The sequence below is a fragment of the Mobula hypostoma genome, chromosome 14 (assembly GCF_963921235.1).
Source record: "Mobula hypostoma chromosome 14, sMobHyp1.1, whole genome shotgun sequence".
NCBI lineage: Eukaryota > Metazoa > Chordata > Chondrichthyes > Myliobatiformes > Myliobatidae > Mobula > Mobula hypostoma.
In genome coordinates this window covers 2822206-2845165 of record NC_086110.1, presented here as the reverse complement: position 1 = coordinate 2845165, position 22960 = coordinate 2822206, and the positions used below count along the sequence as shown (strand labels likewise).

The window sequence follows — 22960 nt, the reverse complement described above, 5'->3', positions numbered from 1 at the left end:
CCAGCTCTTACAGGATGGACATAATATCTAAATAGATAGTAACTGTTGGGGTTGGATTTGGACTCTGGTTGAGTTTAGGACAGACTTGAGTTGGAGTCATTAGCATTCTGGCTGAGATTACTATTTTCTGGTTAGGTCTGGCTTCTTTGTATTTTCAAAGTGAATGTTGTTTGTTTAGAATGTTTTCTCTCTGTACTGGGATGCATGATGGTCTTTTTTGGTCTAGTACTAGTTTTTAACATCAGAAACATATTGCAAAGAACCTTATTTCAGGAACTCTAAATAGTTTTATGGGTCACTGTCTGCAGTAAATTCAATGGTAGTGTGGTGACTCAGACACTGGTCTGCTGAAGCTTGAGGATTGAATTTGTTTGATTCCTACATGGAAGTGGGGATATCTAAATTTGTGCAATTAATAAAGCTAGAATGAAAACAAGTAGCAGTATTGGAGACAACTATTAGCTGGCAAAAACTCCAAGTTATTCAGAAAAGCAAATGTGCCACCCTTAATTTGTCAAACCAACCTGTGACTTGAGACCGCCACGTTGACTGATGTTCAGAATCCGCTCAAATAGCCTAACAAACTGTTCATCCACCAAAGACCCCATCCACCCTGCACATTTTCTGTTCAACCCCCTCCTAAAAGGTTGACGATACAAGAGCCTGAAAGCACGTCCCGCCTGGATCAAGGATAACTTCTATGTTGCTGTAGGATAAGATGGACTAACAATTTACCTTGTACCTTTTCATCTACCTGTACTGCACTTTCTCGGTAACTGCAACACTTTACTCTGCATTCTCTTATTGTTTTTCCCTTGTGCTTCATAAGTGTAGTGATGCAGTGAATTGAATTGTGTGAATGACATGAAAAACATATTTTTCATTGTTTCTCAGTATATATAAATATATTACCAAACTTAGGATGGTTAATAAATCAACTGACAGTGACATGAATACATAAAGTTTTTTTAAAAAACCCGGAATCCAGTTTCCCAGCAGGTAAGTTCATTTCCCTCCTGCATTGTCTCTGTAAACAACTCTACCAGAATTTCTAACCACTGCAGAAAAAGAGGTACAGAGCAGAAAATTAGACTGAATACCAGGGAACTGTCCCCAACTAATGATGCTGATAATGAAAGCAGACTCTCTGAACATGAAGTCAATAAAGGTATTTTTATTACCTATTTTCTCGATCTTCCATCATCCATTCTGCTGACTGAATTTAAAAGCTCTTTAAAACTGCTGGATTAATCCACAGGCAATACCTCCAACATTTGTCTTGATTTCATTGCTGTTGCAATTGTTACAGCTTTGATGGAATTGTACTGTCTTCATTTTTTTTCCCCTCCAATTTCCAGAGGTAAACTAATGTGAACATTATTTCTTCCATTGGTTTGCATATCAGCAGCAATAAACCCTAGACAGGATTATCTTCATTTTTATTCATCATTTTTCAGCATCCATTGTCCATCCTTCTTTGCCATTGAGAAGTTGTTTGTGAGTCACCTTTTTGAATCCTGCACCTCCTCTTGATCATAGCAATGAGGGCATGTCATGAAGGATGGGAATCCTTAATGATAGATGAGGCATCAGGTTTTGAAGATGGCTTTGATGCTGGGGAGGTTAATGCCCAAAATGAAGCTGGTTGAGTTTGAAACTTTCTGCATTTTTTTCTCATACTGTGCAGTGGCTGTTCCACACCAAATAGAATCATTTCAGTACATTATACCCCTAAGTCATTTTATCTAACGCATGTTATACCTGATTATACATGCATTATACACGTCAAGGGAGGTGTTTTTGCTGGTCATAGAGGCCCCAAAAGAGTAGCCAGGATGTGGGATATAAATTTCAACAGGTAAAAGAAACAGTATGTTGAAAAGGATAATGTTATGATAATCATGGGGGAGTTCAATATGCAGCTAATTGAGAAAATCAGGTTGGTACTGGATCCCAAGAAAGGGAATTTGAAGAATGTATATGAGATGGCTTTTCAAAGCCACTTTCAGTTGAATCATTAGGAAAAAGGCAATTCTGGATTGGCTATTGTGTAATGACTGAGATTTGATTAGGGAGCTTAAGGCAACGGAACCTTTGGGAGGTAGTAATCAGAATATGATAGCATTCATCCTGCAGTTTGAGAGGCAGAAGATAAAGTCAGATGTATTCCTGTCCCAGTGGAGCAAAAGGAATTAGAGAGGCATGTGAGAGGAGCTGGCTGGAGAAGACACTAGCAGAGATGAAGGCAGAAAAGTAATGGCTGACGTTTCTCAGAACAATTCAGAATACGTAGGATAGATACATTCCAAAGATGATGAAGTAATCTAATGGGAGGGTGAGGAAGCTGAGGCTGACAAGGGAAGTCAAAGACAATATAAAAGTAAAAGAAAGTGCATATAATATAGCAAAAATTAGTGGCAAATTAGAGGATTAGGAAGCTTTTAAACTCAGCAAAAGGCAACTAAAAAGAGGAGAGAAAGAATGAAATATGAAGGTAAGCTAGCCAATAATATCAAAGAGGTTACCAAAAGTTTTTTTCCAATATATTAAGAGTAAAAGAGAGTAGAGAGTGAATTTTGGACCGCTGGAGAGGTAGCAATGGGGGAGAGAAAAGACTGAAAAACTTAGTAAGCATTTTGAGTCAATCTTAATTGTGGAAGACACTAGCAGTATGTCAGAAATTCAAGAGTGTCAGAGGGAAAAAGAGAGTTTAGTTGCTGTTACTGAGGAGAAGGTGCTCAGGAAGCTGAAAGGTCTGAAGGTAGATAAGTCACCTTGACCAGGTGGATTGCACTCCAGTGTTCTGAAAGAAGTAGCTGAAGAGATTGTGCAGACATTAGTAATAATATTTTAAGAATCGCTAGATTCTGGAATGGTTCTAGAGGACTTGAAAATTGCAAATATCACTCTACTCTTAAGAAAGGAAGGAGGCAGAAGAAAGGAAATTATCAGCCAGTTAGCCTGACCTCAGTGGTTGGGAAGTTGTTGGAGTCCATTATTAAGAGTGAGGTTTTGGGGTATTTGGGGCCACGTGATAAAGTAGGCCGTAGTTTGCATGGTTTCCTTGAGGGGAATCTTACCTGACAAATCCGTTGGGATTCTTTGAAGAAATAACAGACAGAATAGACAAAGGAGAGTCAGTGGATGTTGCTTACTTGAATTTTCAGAAGGTCTTTGACAAAGTGCCACAAATGATTCTGCATAACAAGATAAGAGCCCAAGGTATTATAGGAAAGATACTGGTACGATTGGAAAATTGGCTGACAGGCAGGAGGCAGAATGCTCTTGGAATTAAGGGAGCATATTCTAGTTGGCTGCTGGTGACTAGTGTTTCGCAGGGGTTGGTGTTGGGACAGCTTCTTTTCACACTATATGTCAATGATTTGGATGACAGAATTGATGACCTTGTGGCCAGGTTTGCAGAAAATACCAAAATAGGTAGAGGAGCAGGTAGTGTTAAGGAAGCAAGGAGTCTGAAGAAGGACCTGGACAGACTGGGAGAACAGCCAAATAAGTGGTAGATGGAATAATATATTGTTGGGATATGTATGGTCATATACTTTGTTAGAAGGAATAAAAGCGTAGACGATTTTCTAAACAGTGAGAAAAATTCAAAAGTCAGAGATACAATACAAAGAGTCATTGTGCATGATTTCCTGATTTGGATCAGCAGGGCAGCATTGTGAAGATCATGTTTCTTGATTTCTCAACTACCTTTAATACCATACAGTCCGCTTTGTTGAGGGGAAAGCTCTGTTCAATGCAGGTTAGCACTTCCACTGTATCCTGGATAATGGACTACCTGACTGGCAGGCCACAGTCTGTGCAGCTTCAAAGCTGTGTGTCAGACATGGCTATAAGCAGCCCTGGGGCCCCACAGGGGACTGTGTTGTCTGTCTTCCTGTTTACCCTGTATGCTTTGGACCTTAGATCCAACACTCAGTCATGTCATCTGCAGAAATTCTCTGATGACTCAGCAATAGTTGGGTGTATAAAGGGAGGAGGAGAGGATGAATACAGGGCCCTGGTGGAGGACTTTATCAAATGGTGCAGACTGAATCATCTGCAGCTCGGTATCAGTCAGACAAAGGAGATGGTGATGGACTTTAGGAAAACCAAGCCTGCACTGCTCCCTGTTACTATTGATGTGAGGACATGGATGTGGTGGAGACCTACAAGTACCTGGACATGAACCTAGATGACAGAATTGAGTGGAGCACCAGAGGGCCAGAATTGCTTCTACTTCCTAAGATAAATGAGGTCCTTTTGTGTATGCAGACCTCTCCTTCACATGTTCTCCCAGTCTGTTGTTGCCAGTACAATCCTCTATGTGGTGATGTGCTTGGACAATAGCATCAACATGGGTGATGCCAACAAGCTCAATAAACTGATTAGAAAGGTCGGCTTATTATAGGAGTCAAATTGGACATGCCAGAGGTTGCAGTAGAACAAAGGACCCTACGGAAAAACCCTGGGAATTCTGGACAATGTTTCTCATCCTCTGAATGCCACCTTGGCTGAACAGAGGAGCATTTTTAGTAATAGACTAAGACAACTGCACTGCTCCAAAGAACGCTATATGAGGTCATTCTTACTCTCAGCTGTTAGGCTCCATAAAGAGTGATTCTATAGCCAGGTGAAGTGGTGACTCCCTTCTGTTAGGCTGTTTGAGGTAACTTATTTTTTATTCTTTCTCACTTCTCTTCTAATGTTTGTATACCTATGCACCTATAATGCTACAGTGACACTGTATTTTCCTCTGGGATCAATGAACTATCTATCTATCTGATGGTCAACTTGCAGAATTGAGACAGTGGTAAGAAGATAAATGCAATGTTGGCATTCATTTTGAGAGGACTAGAATATAAAAGCAAGCAGGTGATGTTGAGGCTTTATATGGTCTTGGTCAGACTGCATTTGAGCATTCTGAACAGCTTCGGGCCCCTTACCTAAGAAAGGATGTGCTAGCATTGAAGAATTTCCAGAGGAGGTTCATGAAAATAATTTTGTGAATGAAAGGGTTAACACATGAAGAAACTTTGATGGCTCTGGGCCTGTACTCATTGGAATTCAGAAGAATGAGGAGGGATCATATTGAAACCTATCAAATATTGAAAGGCCTAGACAGAGTGGATGTAGGGAGGATGCTTTCTATAGTGGATGAGTGTACGACCAGAGGGCACAGCCTCAGATTAGAGAGACATCCATTTGGAACAGAGATGAAAAGGAATTTCTTTAGCTAGATGGTGGTGAATCTGTGGAATTCATTGCCATGGACAGCTGTAGAGGCCAAGTCATTGAGTATATTTAAAATGGAGGTGGATAGGTTCTTGATTAGTTAGGTCATCAAATGTTATGGAGAGAGGGCAGAAGAAAGGGGTTGAAAGGGAAAATAAATCAGCCGCGATGCAATGTCAGAGCAGTCTCGATGGGCCAGATTGACTAATTTCTTATGCCTTGTAAGAATAAATGGACTTTTGATATTTCTGTTCACAGTGAGGGAAAGTTGCATGCTCACTATCAGCCTGAACAGTGGAGAAGAAGCAATGTTTGACGTTGCATTCAAACCAACCTTAGCTCGACGTTTAGAAGGAGCACTCTACCTCACTGTATTCAATAACCAATATGAGGACATCATTATACATCTGGTTGGTGAGGGTTACCAAGATGATGTCACTCTGGACAACATCCATGGACTTTCGCAAAGTGGTGAGGAAGGAAACATCACTAGTTTTCTGGAAGGCAAGGATATTGAAGGTGAGTGCTGGTTATCATTCTCCTGCAGCAGTGTGAAAACTCCAGGTGCCGATCATCAGAATGCTTTAAGTTGTCTGTAATTTCACAGTGATTTCCTCATTGTAATCTTCTATTGAGCTCCAACTAAGTGTAATTGCTGTTGATTTGTTTAGTGATGCTGTACATTTGCAGTGCTTCAGAGTCAGTGCGCTGGCTCTACAACACATACTCGAACAAAGAGCAAGCTTCTTGCATTTCCAACACAGAATGCTGGAGGAACTCAGCAGGCCTGGCAGCATCTATGGAAAAAAAGCACAGTCAATGTTTTGGGCTGAGACCCTTCAGTAGGACCTGCCTGGCCTGATGAGTTCCTCCAGCATTTGTGCATGCCACTTGGATTTCCAGCATCTGAAGATTTTCTCTTGTTTGCATATCCAGTGTGTGATCATTGCCAGAGTTGAAAAGTCAACTCTTTGACAAGTGAGTCATGCCTAGGTATACTGATAACATTATGTTCTTTGGATATCTCCAAGTGACATCCTTGCAGAAAGAAAACTGGTTCTGAGCTTCAAAACTAAATTACACAATACTAGAGAGTTAAGTCAGAATGGTTTTACTGAAAACTTTATTTCAATATGGAAGATCGCAGGTCTAGTTCTGGACCCTTGGACTGTACTAAACTCTGTGAACAGCTGACTGGCACCTAAATCGATGAGATCTCTTCGTCTACACTATTTACTGTAATTGATATCAGGACTGGAAAGGAAAGGGGAAAGAAGCCAGAATGAGAAGGTGGGTGTGGGGGTGGGTGTGGTGGGGGAAGGAGTACAAGCTGGCAAGTGATAAGTGAAACCAGGTGAGAAGGGGGAGGTAAGTGGCTGGAGTGAAAAGCTGGCACAGGTACAGTATAGGTGTGCCAAGTATAATTCATTTGCTGTTTCTGATTTGATACAATATTTTCATCCGATTGTAAATTAGAAAGGGAGTTTAAAGCTAGAAAAAAACATACTAGGCTTACAGAGTCACCCTGGAATACGCCTGTGTTTAATCTGACAAATGTGGCAGTTCTCTTGTGGTTGTTAATGGTAGGGTGATTATAGTACACCAATGCTTCATCAGATGTTGTAGGGATTTCACAGGTTTTGGGTATTGTTTCTATATATTAACCATGAGTGTGGGACAGAATCAAGTACCAGACGTACTCATTTCTCAATTGCTAGGAATTAGTGGTGTTTAGTATTGTGGCTTTCTGAAGATTTACATAAATATTGCTGTGTAGGCCTAATTGTTTAACAATGTTGTGTAGTGACAGTTTAGATATTACTATCGAGACAATGTCTATACCCTGTTCATGCCCATAGCCTTTCAACTTCCTCTTATAATTCAGCATATTTCTGGTGTTTCTCACTTACTGATTTCTTATGTTATGTGTGCCTGGAATGGCTATATCTATAAAGAAAGTTTTTCTTGCTTGTTTATCCAGTAATATTATATCTGATTATTATGGATTGTCCAATCTGTAATAATGAATCAGTCATAGTATAATTTGTGGGACTCTAACTCTAAAACTGGATCAAGCTTGCATTTATAATAAGGTTTGGTGTCTTTTATGAGTTTATATTTTAAAACAAGGTTTTGGTGAATGATGTTTGCCACTTGATTGTGCTTGTGTAGGTAATCAGATTGAGTTAAACTGCTACAGGATCCTGTAATGTGTTAGATTGTTTCTGGTTTCTCTTGGCATTTCCTGCATTTATTATCTTTAATTTGTATTATTTTATTATGTATTTTTGATCATTGGAAACCCTCTGTTTCTGGGAAGCGGTCTCCAGCTCTGATCGAGGTTTATCCTTACTTTAATATTATTATTATTATTATGGCTTGTGAAAGACAATATTGTGGCAAGCATTCGGTCCCAGATGACTGACACGAAAAGTTCGTTTATCTCAACTGATGTCTTTATTGCGGCATTCACAAAAACAGACCGGGCACTATGACCCAAGAAGATAACCCACTCAGTCACATACAGATGAGCGGGGTGATTATTGCATATCCCAGTTACAGGAAGGGTGACACACAAACAAAACATACAAGTGAATAATTGTATAACCCAAACTTCAGTGTAACAATAAATGAATTTGAACATTCCACCATAAACCAGCGAAAGCGTTGTAAAACAGGAACAATAAATGGCGCTGGCCACTAGGAATACTGGGGCAGACTGCTGTCCATGCCCCCGGAGCACCATATTTCCCCCTCCTGAAGGGTCAGCCATCTCCAGCAACCCCAGACTCCACAACAAAATCCAAGAATTCCGGTGGTGGCTGACACTGCTGCCTGGGACGTGGAGGCACTGTTTAGCAAGGCAAGAGGCAGGGTACACAGAGTGTCACTTGCTTCCTTCAGCCTCACTGGGTCAGTGGTGGCCATGGGCCAACACGGTGCCAGCTGATCCCAGTGCAGTACAACTGCCTTCTGCCACTCAGGCAACCACACCCAGTATACCACATGGAGATGCAGTTGAGCACCTCTCCTGGCCCTTTCCAATGGCTTTCCAGCTTGGGGATAGTCCCTTCTTCCGGATGGGCAGTAGGCCCATGCTTACAGCCCCCCCGCCGCCCCCAGTAAAGTCTTATCCCTGTCTGCGGGCATCATAAGCCCATTTTTGGCAGTCACTGGCTGTGTTTTTCTTCTGCTAAGCTGCATCGTGAACACCCTGCAGGCACCCCATGAAGGGCTTCAGGTACTCCAACCTGGTCTCCCCAGGCTCGGGGGGTTGGAAGGTGGGGGGCACGGTAGGCCAGCACCAGATCCACTGGTGTGCACAGCTCTCGCCCAAGCGTAAGCATAGCAGCGTACACCTGGTGCTCTCCTGAGCTGCTGCCCGGTATGCCCATAACAACGGGTAGATGGCGATCCCAGTCCGGCTGGTGCCAGCTGAAGGGCATGGCATGCTGTGTAGCCAGCCTGTGATTAAAGTGATCAACCAGCTCATCACTTTGCGGGTGAAGGGGCATGGTCCGCATTTTTGTTCCCAGCCACCTGCAGACTTCACCAAGCCCCTGTACCTCAAAGTAGTACCCCTGGTCACTGTGAAGTTCCTCAGGGGTGCTATAACAGCTGAAGAAGTCTCAGTGGGGTGGTGTTCTGGTCTGGGACCACGTACTGTACGTGTCTGGCCACTTCATGAAGTAATCCTTGGCCATGACAAAGTAGTTGTTCCCAGCATCAGTGCAAGAGCAAGGGGCCCAGGGTGTCTACCACTACGCCCACCACTGGGGCCCCCACTAGGTACTGCTGCATTGGCACCTTTGACCCAGCCCCTTCTGGGATGTGCAAGTATTGCAGCAGTGCACAAACAGCTACATGTTCTGCCTTCCCCCAGGCCGATGGAAGTGTTCGCTCAGCTTGCCCAATGTCTTTGTAACCCCGAAATGACCAGCCCCCACCAGCCAGTGCATTGAACACAGCACTGTAGCATGGAGCCCCTGGGGGACTACCAGCTGTGAGGGATGTCTGTTGCCTTCGGGAAAGTGGCACCACTGGAATAGCAACCTGTTGTGCACCTCCAACGTGCCCCACTGAGAGTATAGGGCTTTGGTCTCTGGATCCAGGGCAGAACCCTCCCCCACCCCACCCCAGCCGCCATCCCACACTCAGCCATCCCCTCACCCAGGCTACCATGGGATCACTCAGCGCTCGCTGAGCAGCTGCCAGTGGGACATGGTGGGGAGATGGCCACCTGAAGTGTCGACACTGCTGCTTGCCCTTGGCTCCAGTCGTCGAGGTGGTGACAGTAGCGACACTCGCTGGCCTCGCAGGGACGGCGAGAGAGGACATCAGCATTCCGGTGCGGTGCTGTATCTCAAGATCATCATCCTGGACAGCCTCCAACTACCACGCCATCTGCTTCTCGGGACCGCAAACGCTCACCAGCCAGATCAGCTACACATGATCCATGTGAAGCAGGACCTGTCAGCTGAAGAGGTAGGGGTGGAAATGGTGGAGGGCCTGGACTACGGGCAAGAGCTCCCGGCAGATGACACAACAGCACCGTACAGAGCGGTTGAGGTGCGGCTGAAATACTCCACAATATGTTCTGCTTGGATCACCTCCTGTGACAGCGCTGTTGCTGTGTCTGCATGAACAATTAGGGGGCATTCTGCTCCAGGGTATGCCCACACCGGGGCTTGGCTGACCGCAGCTCAGAGCTGATTGAAGGCGGCAGTGCAGGTATCAGTCCAGGCGAAGGGCCTCCCATTATCGGTGAGCTGGTGAAGGTGGTGAAAGTACTTATAAACCGGTGGTACTACGATGCCAGGCCCAGAAAGCTGTGAAGCTCCGAGACATCACGGGGGGGGTAGGCCATTCCCTGACTACTATCCCCTACTCCTTCCACACTCACCACATGCCCCAGGAGCATTGTCTGAGGGTGCAGCAGGCAGCAATTTGAAGGGTTAAGGCGCAAGTTCACCTGGTGGATGGCAGCGAAGACCTCTTCCAAGTCCTGCAAGGCATCATCAAAAACGGCGGCATGCACAACGACATCGTCCATATAGCTAACACAGTGATTCTGCGGACAGTGAGCTAGCACCCTCTCCATCTGTCTCTTGAATGTGGCTGGGGTGTTACACAAGTCAAACAGCATTACCCAGAGGTGCCACAGCCCTTGACCAATGATGAAGGCAGTCTTGGGCTGGCTCTCCAGGGTCAGTTTGACCTGCCTATAGTCACTGTGGAAGTCAAGAGAACTGAACCCGGTCAAACCAGCAATATAATCTAGGGCATCATCAATTCGAGGTAGCAGGAAGGAGAACTCTGGGTCACGGTATTGAGATGGTGGTAGTCCACGCAGAACCGCCATGACCCATCTTTCTCCCTGATCAACACCGCTGGGGTTGTCCATGGGCTGTCAGAGGGCTCGATGATGCTGGCTGCTGCTGTCTTTTTATTCCACTGCCAATCATTAGCCGAGCACAATACGAAGTTGCTGCAAGCAGATGGGCTGGGCTTCCCAAGTGTTAATGTGGTGATGGACAGGCCCCAAGCATCTTCAGTCCTCTTCCCTTGCTGCCAAGAAGTTGACGTGCTGGTCCAGGAGGTCTTTCAGCTGCCAAAACTAGTCCTGATCCAAGCCCTGAGAAGGCCTGGACCATTTCACTGGAGGACCCCGTGGTATTGCTGCCGAAGTCATCACGATGCCCCAATGCGGTCTCTGATGACAGTGGCACGGTGAGCTTCGCTGGGGTGGTCATTGGTGGTTGTCCTGGGTACATCCACATGGCGTCCTTCCCCCGCCCCCACCCCCACACTCCCCAGTGGGACAGCAGGTCCAGGCCAATAATGCAGGAGTCCCGGATGTTGGTTAGCCACACCTCATGCTCTGCTGTGTTTTTCCTCACTGCAATGTGCAGCCACCTTTTCCCTTTCATTGCCGCACAGTTGCAGGTAACCGTACCAGCTGGACCACCATCATCGTTCACCAGGTGAGGATGGTTGGTCCGTGTTGGGGAGAACACCCGGACGGATGATGGTGATGGTTGACCACGTGTCCACTAATGCATGTCATCTGATGCCCTCCACATGCAGTCCATGTAAAAGACCATAAAATACAGGAGCAGAATTAGGCCATTTGGCCCATCAAGTCTGCTCCACCATTTCATCATGGCTGATCCAATTTTCCTCTCAGCCCCAATCTCCTGCCTTCTCCCTGTATCCCTTCACGTCCTGACCAATAAAGAAGCTTTGCTCTTCACCTAAATAACGTACCCAGGGAGGCAATAATGGAGGAGTTCTCCTGGAGGTCTTGGGCTACGCTGGAATGCCTGGGGGGGGGTCTAAGGTTGCTTTAGCTCTCTCCGTCTCTGCCAGCACCTTGGCCAGCAATGGTGATGATGTCAGGCCAACGTTCTGCCAAAGGATCCCTGGCGACAGTGCCTGGTGGTGCCTGCCACATTGCCCATCCTCCCACGTTGGAGTGTCTTGGGTTCGCTGGCACAGGCTGTGAGGGAGGTAGGTGGCCCACTCTGCCTTGTCCCCCTGGGTTGGGGGGGGGCGTGAGTTTCCCTGGGAAGGCACAACGATCGTTTCTCAGGTTCTCCCTCTTGGTTGGCATCCTGTCTTCAGGAGATGAGCTTAGAGGTGTGGGGGGCATACTACTCTGTCCCTTGACTTATTCCCCCCGGCTTAAGGTGCCCTATCTGACTTTGTAGCTCTCCAATTTCGCAATCAATTTCTGATCCCACTCCTGACACTCATGTGGCAAGCATTCAGTTCACGATGACAGACGACAAAAGCTTGTTTATCTTAACTGACGTCTTTATTATGATAAACACAAGTACTGACGGGGCACTATGACCCGCGGAGGGAACCACTCGGTCTCATACAAACAGGGGAGGTGATATTACACACCCCGATTATAGTCAGGCAGCCCACAAGTACACAAGCAAATAATGGTATAATCCAAGCTAAAATGTAAGAATAAATGAACTTGAACATCCCACCATAATCGTGAAGGTATTTTAAAACAAGAACAATAAATAGCGCTGGTCAGTAGGAATGCTAGGACGGGCTGTTGACTAGGCCCCCGGTGCACCATGATATGTTAGAGGAAAGTATGTTGGGTTGTGGAAATGATAAGTTTGCTGTGAGAGTGAGCATAGACTTGAATGGTCGAATAGTCACCTTCTTTGTCGGCATAAATGAAAAATAATATGATTATCTGATTAAGGAGCATTTTATTTTGATTCATCCTAGCAACACATTTGAACCACATTCAGTTTGGAGACTGCCACATCAGCAAGCCTTATCAGGTGACCTTCACAATGACCAATCGAAGTGCAACAGATGTGGTCCGATTTCACTGGTTCTCAGACATCAAAGAATTTAGGATCTCTCCACAGGTAATTAAACAGGCCTGATGAAATCTAGTATCTTTACACCTGCAACAAGGTACATTTCCTGTAACATAAGTTAATATCTAGAGAAAAATCAATTGTCTTTCCTCTCCAAAACACTGACTAAGTTACAGCCTTCCAAATCTATGGTCATCATGTAGCAAAGCAGTTAGGGCAATGCTATTACAGCTCGGAGTATCAGAGTTCAGAGTTCAATTCTAACGTCCTCTGTAAGCAAGTTTATATGTTCCCTCCTGTGTGCGTGTGGGTTTTCTCTGGGTGCTCCTGTTTCCTCCCATGATCCAAAGACATACTGGTTTAATGGGTTAATTGGTCATTGTAAATAGTCCTGTGATTAGGCTCTGGTTATATCAGTGGGTTGCTGGGCCTGTTTCACACTATTTAATTAAATTAAATAAATTCTAGTTCAAAATGAATTATACTACAGATTTCATTTACAAAGATATGCTGTTCTTTCTTGAACATTAACATGACTGACCACACCATCCTCTTCCGTCTGAGCAGGAATATACTGGTCCAGTTCCATTCCGTGTTCGAGAATCATCTGCAAGATCTACTGCATTTACCTGGCTGATTCAGGATCCTCTTTAATTTTAAATAAAGTTCTTCACTGTCTTCACTATCACATCTGTTAGTATCATCTGTATGCTTATTAACCATACTTTGTGTGTTAGAAACATAGAAACATAGAAAATAGGTGCAGAAGTAGGCCATTCGGCCCTTCGAGCCTGCACCGCCATTTATTATGATCATGGCTGATCATCCAACTCAGAACCCAGCCTTCTCTCCATACCCCCTGACCCCCGTAGCCACAAGGGCCATATCTAACTCCCTCTTAAACATAGCCAATGAACTGGCCTCAACAGTTTGCTGTGGCAGAGAATTCCACAGATTCACCACCCTCTGTGTGAAGAAGTTTTTCCTAATCTCGGTCCTAAAAGGCTTCCCCTCTATCCTCAAACTGTGACCCCTCGTTCTGGACCTCCCCAACATCGGGAACAATCTTCCCGCATCTAGCCTGTCCAATCCCTTTAGGATCTTATACGTTTCAATCAGATCCCCCCTCAATCTTCTAAATTCCAACGAGTACAAGCCCACATGCAAATTTGCATGTGTTCACATGCAAATTGTTTATATAAATAAACAACAGAAGTGCCAACACTAACCTGTATGGCATTCTACTAGTCAGAAGCCTCCAGTCTGAAAAACAACCTTCAACCATTGCGCACTGCTTCCTACTATTAAGCCAGTTATGAATTCAATCCACTATCTCTTCTGGATCCCATGCAATCTAACCTTCCAGACCAACATGCAAGACTTCGTCAAAGGCCTTTCTAGAGTACATGTAGATAACCCTGCCCTCATCAATTCTCTTTGCTACCTCTTTGAATAATTCTAGGGGCTTGTCAGACATGATTTCCCACACACAAAGCCTTGCAGATTATCCCTATTTAGATCTAGTTTCTCCAACTGTTGATAGGTCCTGTCCCTCAGAATCTCCTCCAGTAACTTACCTACCAATGACATCATCATTGTCCTTATTAAATGATTAGCTTCATAATTTCTCCTGCAACTTCATACAAGGTCTGAGGATGTATTTGGTCAGTCCAGTGTCTACATTAAATGCTTTAAGGCTACTAATATCACCTCTCCAGTAATTAGTATGCAGTACAAGACACCATCACTTATTTCTTTCACATTCATCATTTACTATACAGTAAAATCTGATGAGAAACTGTTGTTAAAATCTTGCTCATCTCCTGTGGCTCTATAGATGGACAGTTATGCTGATCTTTAAGGGGACCTACTTTATCCTGTCCCTGGCCACTCTTTTACTCTTAATATATCTGAAGATTCTCTTGGAATTTTTCTTAACTGCCTGCCAAATCCATCTCACACCCTAATGATTGCCTATCGCACCAACAGGTCAACAGAGGATGCTATTTCCATGGCACTTCACTCTGCCCTGACCCACCTGGACAGCCCCAACTCTTACGTCAGAATGCTGTTCATTAACTATAGTTCACCATTCAATACTGTGATCCCCTCCAAGCTGATCGCCAATCTTTGCCTTGGTATCAGCTCATCCCTCTGCAAATGGACCTTGGACTTTCTGATTAACAGACCCCAATCTGTTAAGTTAGACAACCTCTCCTCCTGCACTCTCACCCTGAACACCGGCGTGCCTCAAGGCTGTGTGCTGAGCCCTTTTCTGTACTCCCTTTTCACCTATGACTGCGTTCCTGTACATGGTTCTAACTCCATAATCAAGTTCGCAGACGTCATCATGGTGGTTGGCCTGATCAGAGGGGATGTTGAGACGGCCTACAGGGACGAGGTCCAGCACCTGGCCGCGTGGTGTGCCGACAACAACCTGACCCTTAACACCCAGAAGACCAAGGAGATCATTGTGGACTTCAGGCATGCTAGGAGCCACACTCACGTCCCCATCTACATCAACAGAGCTGTAGTGGAGCATGTATTAAGCTTCAAATTCCTTGGTGTCCACATTTCCGAGGATCTCACCTGGTCCCTGAACTCCTCCATCCTGATCAAAAAGGCGCAACAGTGCCTTTATTTCCTGCGAAGCATCAAAAAAGCTCACCTCTGTCCCAGGATACTGATGGACTTGTACTGCTGTACCATTTAGAGCATATTCACCAACTGCATCTCAGTGTGGTATGGCAATTGTCCTGTATCGGACCGCAAAGCACTCCAGTGTGTGGTGAAAATTGCCCAGCGGATTATGTTCCCACCATTGAGAACATCTACCATAAACGCTGCCTAGGCAGGGCGAAAAGCATTATCAAGGATGCATCTCACTCTAACCATGGACTTTTTACTCTCCACCCATCTGGTAGGCACTACAGGAGCCTCCGCTCCCACACCAGCAGGCACAGGAAGAGCTTCTTCCCTGAGTCTGTGACCCTGCTGAACCTCTCATCACAGCGCAAAGCAGTATTGCACCCATATTGTACTGTCTCAGTACTTTTATATTTGTGTGCTGTAGCATTTACTTTTTATTTGCAGTTATTTTGTAAATAACACTATTTGCATTTCTAGTTAGATGTTAACTGCATTTCATTGGCTTTGTATCTGTACTCGGCACAATGACAATAAAGTTGAATCGAATCGAATCTAATCTAATCTAATTTTGCCTTCCTGATTTCTCTCTTAAGGGTACTCCTGCACTTTTTATAGTTATCAAGAGATTCACTTGTTCCCAATTGCCTAACCTCAATGTATGTTTCCTTTTCCCTGGCCAGAATTCCTTTATTTCTCTCATTAACTGAGATTCCCTAAACGTTCCAATCTTGCCCTAAGTCCAAGCAGGGACTCATTTATAAACACCTCACATTTGCCAGATATCCCTTTACCAGAAAGCAGTCGAGCTGATTGAGCCCTCTGCTTCCAAAGCATAAGACACTTTATGCTTCCAAAATTGACCTTGTCCCAGTTTAGAACCTGAGCCATCCTATCTTTCTACATAACTATTTTAAATCTTATAGAATTATGGTCACTGGTTTAGTGCTCCCTGACTGACACTAAGTCACTTCTTAAGCGAAGCAAAGGCCCAGTGTATACTTTCTCTACTGGGGCCCTCTATATCTAGATTAAGGGAACTTTCTTGGACAGATTTAACACACTCAACTCTTTCCCAGCTGTTTGCACTATAGGCAGCCCAGCCAACGTTAGGAAAGTTAGAATCTCTTACTGACACCTCACTATTATTCCTACAGGTATCTATGATCTCTTTTCTAATGTGCTCCTCTACGTCCCATTGACTGTTGGAAAGCCTATAACATAGAAACAAGAGAGGGGTGATCCTTTGATGGTACTAAATTCTAGTCATATAGCTTGACTGGATGATTCCCCCAGGATTATCTCCTCCAAGCACTCTTATGAATACCTCCATCAAAAAGGAAACTCCCTCACCTCTCTTACCTGTAACTCCATCACACCTGTAATAACTGTATCCTGGAACATTAAGCTGCCGGTCTTGCCCTATGCTTGTCCACATTTCTGTTAGGGCACAATAGCCTCGTCCCCAAGTTTCATTTAGTTAGTATTTACAGGAGATTTCCAGGAAGATGTCAAATACAATGTGAGTTCCCAGCAAGTTGTCAATATTTGTAAAAAAAAAAGCTTCCAGGTATGAAATGATATTCAGGAGATAACCCATTGGAAAAAGTGAAACCCCTGTTTGGCAAGGCATGAATCTGTAACCTGTTTATTGTAGACCTATCAGTAGTTTTAGACAATAGACAATAGGTGCAGGAGTAAGTCATTCAGCCCTTTGAGCCAGCACCGCCATTCACTGTGCTCATGGCTGATCATCCACTATCAGTACCCAGTTCCTGCCTTATCCCCATAACCTTTGATTCCGCTATCTTTAAGAGCTCTATCCATCTTTTTTTTGAAAGCATCCAGAGACTTGGCCTCCACAGCCTTCTGGGGCAGAACATTCCATATATCCACCACTCTCTGGGTGAAAAAGTTTTTCCTCAGCTCCGTTCTAAATGGCCTACCCCTAATTCTTAAACTGTGGCCTCTGGTTCTGGACTCACCCATCAGCGGGAACATGCTTCCTGCCTGCAGCGTGTCCAATCCCTTAATAATCTTATATGTTTCAATAAGATCCCCTCTCAGCCTTCTAAATTCCAGTGTATACAAGCCCAGTCGCTCCAATCTTTCGACATATGACAGTCACGCCATGCCAAGAATTAAACTTGTGAAGCTACGCTGCATCCCTCAATAACAAGAATGTCCTTCCTCAAATTTGGAGACCAAAACTGCACACAATACTCTAGGTGTGGTCTCACCAGGGCCCTGTACAACCGCAGAAGGACCTCTTTGCTCTTATACTCAATTCCCCTTGTTATGAAGGCCAGCATGCCATTAGCTTTCTTCACTGCCTGCTGTACTTGCATGCTTGCTTTCAGTGACTGATGTACAAGAACACCTAGATCTCGTTGTGCTTCCCCTTTTCCTAACTTGACTCCATTTAGATAATAATCTGCCTTCCCGTTCTTACCACCGAAGTGGATAACCTCACACTTATCCACATTAAACTGCATCTGCCCACTCACCCAGCCTGTCCAAGTCACCCTGCATTCTCATAACATCCCCCTCACATTTCACACTGCCACCCAGCTTTGTGTCATCAGCAAATTTGCTAATGTTACTTCAATTCCCTCATCTAAATCATTAATATATATCGTAAACAGCTGCGGTCCCAGCACTGAACCCTGTGGTACCCCACTGGTCACCGCCTGCCATTCGGAAAGGGACCCGTTAATCGCTACTCTTTGTTTTCTGTCAGCCAGCCAATTTTCAATCCATGTCAGTACTCTGCCCCCAATGCCATGTGCCCTAATTTTGCCCACTAATCTCCTATGTGGGACATTATCAAAGGCAAAAGTTTTGATGTAATGAGTTCGGTAAGAAGAATTTTGGCAGCCATTGATATTTGCCCTCTGCTGAATTTGGCCTGGCATATTTACATCACACTTTTTACAAACTTGGGTCATTTCTAGATTTGGTATTTCATGTACACTGTCTATTGTATCTCAGTTGCTTGCTGCTTCTATGTTGCTGATTCCAAGCTGACACCTACTCTGGCTTGGATATATGATACTTGTTTAACTGCATGCAACAACTGAAAGGAAGAGAGGTAATTTAGCAAACTAACCTCATTGCTACATGTCCTATATACCCAACTAATGTGGATATTTAGTCTAATTTATACTTAATTACTTTTGTTGGTTAGTTTGGCCATCTGCATGCTGGATGTGCAAAGGATATGACTGTGATATTAAAGTCTGACCTACCAATTACATACAACAGTCAAGCTGTAAAATGTATGGTGTCGAAGATCATCTTCCCAGTGCCTGTCAATCAGGTTCCGGATTGGGATAATCGTCTCAATGTAGTGAAGTGGATTGATGCTGGTACTGGGGTACGACCTGCCAAGAAGAAGGTGAGTCTCTTATTGAAGGATATGTCTGTATATGTGTGTGTGTGTGTGTGTGTGTGTGTGTGTGTACGTACATATGTGTGCATGCTGTGTCTTTGTATGTTATATGTCTCAAGCACAAGAAAATCTACAAATGCTAGAAATCCAAAGCAACATGCAAAGAAAAAGCATTTCAGGATGTATATTGTATACGAGGGGTGATTGATAAGTTCATGGCCCAAGGTGGAAGGAGGTGAGTTATATAGCTCTCGTTACATGCACATGCAGTTCAACCCTTTGAGTGGTTATGCAGAAAGTTTGAAGTTAATAACTCACCAGGGATGATTGATAAGTTCGTGGCCTAAGGTAGAAGGAGATGAGTTATCAATCACCCCTCATACATTTCTCTGACATTAAAGTTAAAGTCTGTCCTGAGCCTTGTGGCCCATCAGGTTATGCCGGTTTCTGTGGTGTGAAGCGACTGAGAGTACGAGACTCTCGCCCCCAACCCCTGGATAGGATGCCAGTTAACCCCAGCATTTGCCGGTACCCATTTTCAGCTGGGTGGACTGGAGCAGTGTATGGTTAAGTGCCTTGCTCAAAGATACAACACACTGCCTTGGCCGAGACTCAAACCCATGGCCTTCAGATCATGAGCCCAACGCCTTAACCACTTGGGTCACACACCACACATTCCTTTGAAACGTACTGGAAGAGTAAATAATTGGCGTTTCGGACCAAATCTCTTCATTTTATCTTTCTTTCCAGTCCTGATAAAGGCTCTTGGCTCAAAATGTCGACTGTACTCTTTTTTATAGATGCTGCCTGGCCTGCTGAGTTCTTCCAGCATTTTTTGAGTGCTGGTGCATATGTGTGTTTGCGTGTTATATCTGCCGCTTGATGTGCGTGTGTAAGACAGAGTGAGCATGCAGGCATGTGTGTACGTGTGTGTTCTGAAATATTTATACAAATTGTCAACTTTTGCAAATAGTGAGCGGTTGAGCAGTATAATCTGGGAGGATTTTATGGGGACATGGAGAGAATCGAACAGGATTAATTTAGGACCCATGTAAATGGGTGGCTGGTTATCAGCACGAACAGTGGGTTGAAGGGCCTGTTTGCATGCTGTATCACTTCATGACTACGGATAGAAAAGGTTCAGAGGGACATGGAAATGTGTGTGCGTGTGAATGTATGTGTAATGAATACAACACAGAAGCAGGCCTGGCCTTTTGGTTCACCAAGTCCATGCTGACCTTTCTGCCCATCTACATTAATACTGTTTGCCCACATTATGCCTTGACTATTGATGTGTCTGTCTACATGGCTCTGAAACATAGTGATTTTAGTTGATTCCACCACCGCTTCTGCCATGCATCAGATGCCAGTTATCTGATATTAACTTGATGCCAATTTCACATTAGCTCACGTATTGTCAGCGAATTGCTTCTAGAGGTTTGTCTTTCAATTCTTGTTCCTCCTTCCCTCCCTCAGGTGGTGGAGATTGATCCAGAACCTGTCCATAGTGTTCTAGAAGACAGTACCCATGAGCTGGAACTGAAGATCAGTGCCATGGTGGATTACAGTAACTTTGAATGTCTTTGTGATAGTATCATTTTCAAGGATACGCTATTGCACCAGAGTCGAATCTATCCGTAAGTACCTTATGATGGAGTGAGGCATTTCTAATTTCGTTCTGAGACTCCCAGTGGAAGATTGATTACTTGACTTGACATACGTTATTAGAGATCAGGAAAATCTTGGCAGAAATTAGGTTTATTTCTTTACTTCTTCCTTTTTCATTTATGCTTCCCTTATGTGACAGTTTCACAGCAGTTTTGCTCCAAAAGCCTCAAATTAACTTCCTACCTCTTCTATATAATGCTGGTGCACAAATGATGGACACCCTAGGCACCCCCCATATCATCAGTAAATCAAGGATTTGAATACAGAGACATGAGGATGAACCAATCCTGTTCATATCAATTACCCACATTTTATCAAATCATAATCATTGCTTCATAATCAGGGGCAGGATTCATCACTAATGCTTCCTAACTAGCTCAGGAGCTGCAAGCAGTACAACAGGCCTTAGGAAACATTGTGGAAACTGCCACTATGGTCATGCTGAGATTGGAGAGAATGCCCCAGAGAAAGACTACCAGTCCCCAGGATCGCCCACTGCATCCCCTACAAGCTGACCGCAGTGAGAAGACACAGACAAGAGAAAATCTTCAGATGCTGGAAATCTGAGCAATGCACAGAAAATGCTGGAGAAACTCAGCAGGCCAGGCAGCATCTATGGAAAAAAAGTACAGTCGACATTTCGGGCCAAAACCCTTTGGCAGGAAAGAAGTGTTTCAGCCCGAAACATCAACTGTACTTTTTTTCATGAATGCTGCCTGGCCTTCTGAGTTCTTCCAGCATTTTGTGTGTGTTGCTCACAGTGAAAAGACAGCTGTTGTCCACTGCACAATGGCAGCCGAAAGAGAGTAACAGAAGAGGACAAAGACATATCTCCAGTAGGTTTGCTTTGAGTGTGCCTGATAACTGAGGTTCCAGTGAGGAGGGCCCCAGCACACAAGCTTTGTGGTCACCAGATGAGACAACTTGCACTCAGTGCCACTGTTAGTTCTTGGAATGAAAAGCGGTAGGTTATCACAGTGTAATACTAATGCCTAGTGATGGTTATTCCCATTAAGTGGAAGTCTCACCTTTCCCCCCTTGACATTCAGCAACATTCCCATTGCCCATTTTCCCACTGGGAAATGTCACTGACCTGAAAACGATCTGAGCAGACATTTAATTATTGTGGCTACCGGAACACATTAGAATCTAAGTGTATGTTGGAAGGAACTCAACTCCTTCTCTTGAACAGCTGTCCCATCAAAGCATAAGTCAGCGCTGTAGGAGAAACTCTGGAGGAAATATTGTCAACCACGAGAGCAACGAGAAACAATCTCAGCCACTTTCTTTGAAAAGAGCTCCAGTTATTCCTCACCTCTTTCAGTCCATGGGAGCACATTCGGTGAGCAGAAATCCACCTCCTTCGTTCAGTGGACTGTGGGACCCTCCCCTCCACTCAGCTGAATACTAGTACAGTACTGACAAAGATGTTTAAAGTTCAAAGTACATTTATTATCCAAGTATGTATAGTATATACAACCTGGAGATTCGTCCTTCCTATAGGCAGCCACAAAACAAAGAAACCCAATAGAACCCATTAAAAGAAGAATGTCAAACAGCCAGTATGCAAAGAGAAAAAAATGAATGTAGGGAAATAACATTCAGAATAAAAGTGAGTCCATGGACACAAAGACCACATCCTCAGCTGCAGTTCAGTGCAGAGCAGCGAGCAGAACCAGCCCGACCCTCGCCTCTTATCACAACATCCTGCCTTTCAATCCATCTGGCCTGCTGTTTAAGGGTGTCGTGACAAGAGGCAAGGGTCGGGCTGGTTCTGCTGTTTAAATCACCCAAACATTGGGTCGTTGCTTGCTGTTGGACCTGAACTCTATAGCATTGATTTGCTCTGGGTTTGGACCTCGCTGCCATGTTTCAGCCCATACCCACCTTTTCCAAATAATCCTGGCGCTTCGATTGATCAAACCTGGCTCTTGCTTTAGTTGGATGGGCCTCAAATCTGCCTCTCCTCTTCTCCGAATTTGCTCCCCTCCGCTCGCCCCAACTTTTCCTCTAATATGCCTCGATATCGCCCCTACATTGCCTTCACCTTGCTTCGACTTTGCCTCACTCCCGCATGCTCCAGCTCTCCTTCACTTCCCTCTCCATTGTTTGCAGTGATTGTTTACCATAAATTTTACAAGAAAATATGTTACTAATAAACTATATAGTTGTATTATTTGTTTTGGATGCTGCCAGTAAGTAGTCACCAGCACTATTTTAAACCGGAAGTATGTAATTCTGAGACTCTGATACTGAGGTCGCACTGAGAGTCCAGGGGCAAGGTCTGGAGGCCCAGAGGCAGTCTGTCCTGGGTTTAGAGACCGGTCTACGTATATCGGGTGAGAAAGTGGCTTGTTTTGCTGTTGTTGCCTTGTTGCTTGTGTTGTTCTGCTGAGCATTGTGGGTAAGCTATGTTGAAGCCAGAGCGTGTGGCAACTCTTGCGTGCTGTCCTCAGTCACATCCTTGTTGTTGGCTGTTAACATAAATGAAACATTTCACTGTTTTGATGTACACATCATAAGTAGGTATGAATCTGAATTTAGTAGTAGTGAATGTGATTGACAGGGCCTGCATGGAACCAGACCCTTGGAACAATCATGGAAGAAATAAGTTAGGAGTTTTACAGAATTGGGCAATGCAAAACAGAATAGATATTAGGAAGTA

At 44.4% G+C, this 22960-nt stretch overlaps 1 protein-coding gene across 1 annotated transcript in view; it reads left to right on the top strand.

Moving 5' to 3' along the window:
- The window catches only part of hydin (HYDIN axonemal central pair apparatus protein), a 977428-nt gene that overhangs the window by 760505 nt on the left and 193963 nt on the right, over positions 1 to 22960 (top strand). The window contains exons 64-67 of the mRNA XM_063066586.1: positions 5497 to 5757; positions 12493 to 12638; positions 18424 to 18633; positions 20104 to 20264. Of these exons, the coding sequence (XP_062922656.1) occupies positions 5497 to 5757; positions 12493 to 12638; positions 18424 to 18633; positions 20104 to 20264 (778 nt within the window). The remainder of the gene's footprint in view (positions 1 to 5496; positions 5758 to 12492; positions 12639 to 18423; positions 18634 to 20103; positions 20265 to 22960) is intronic.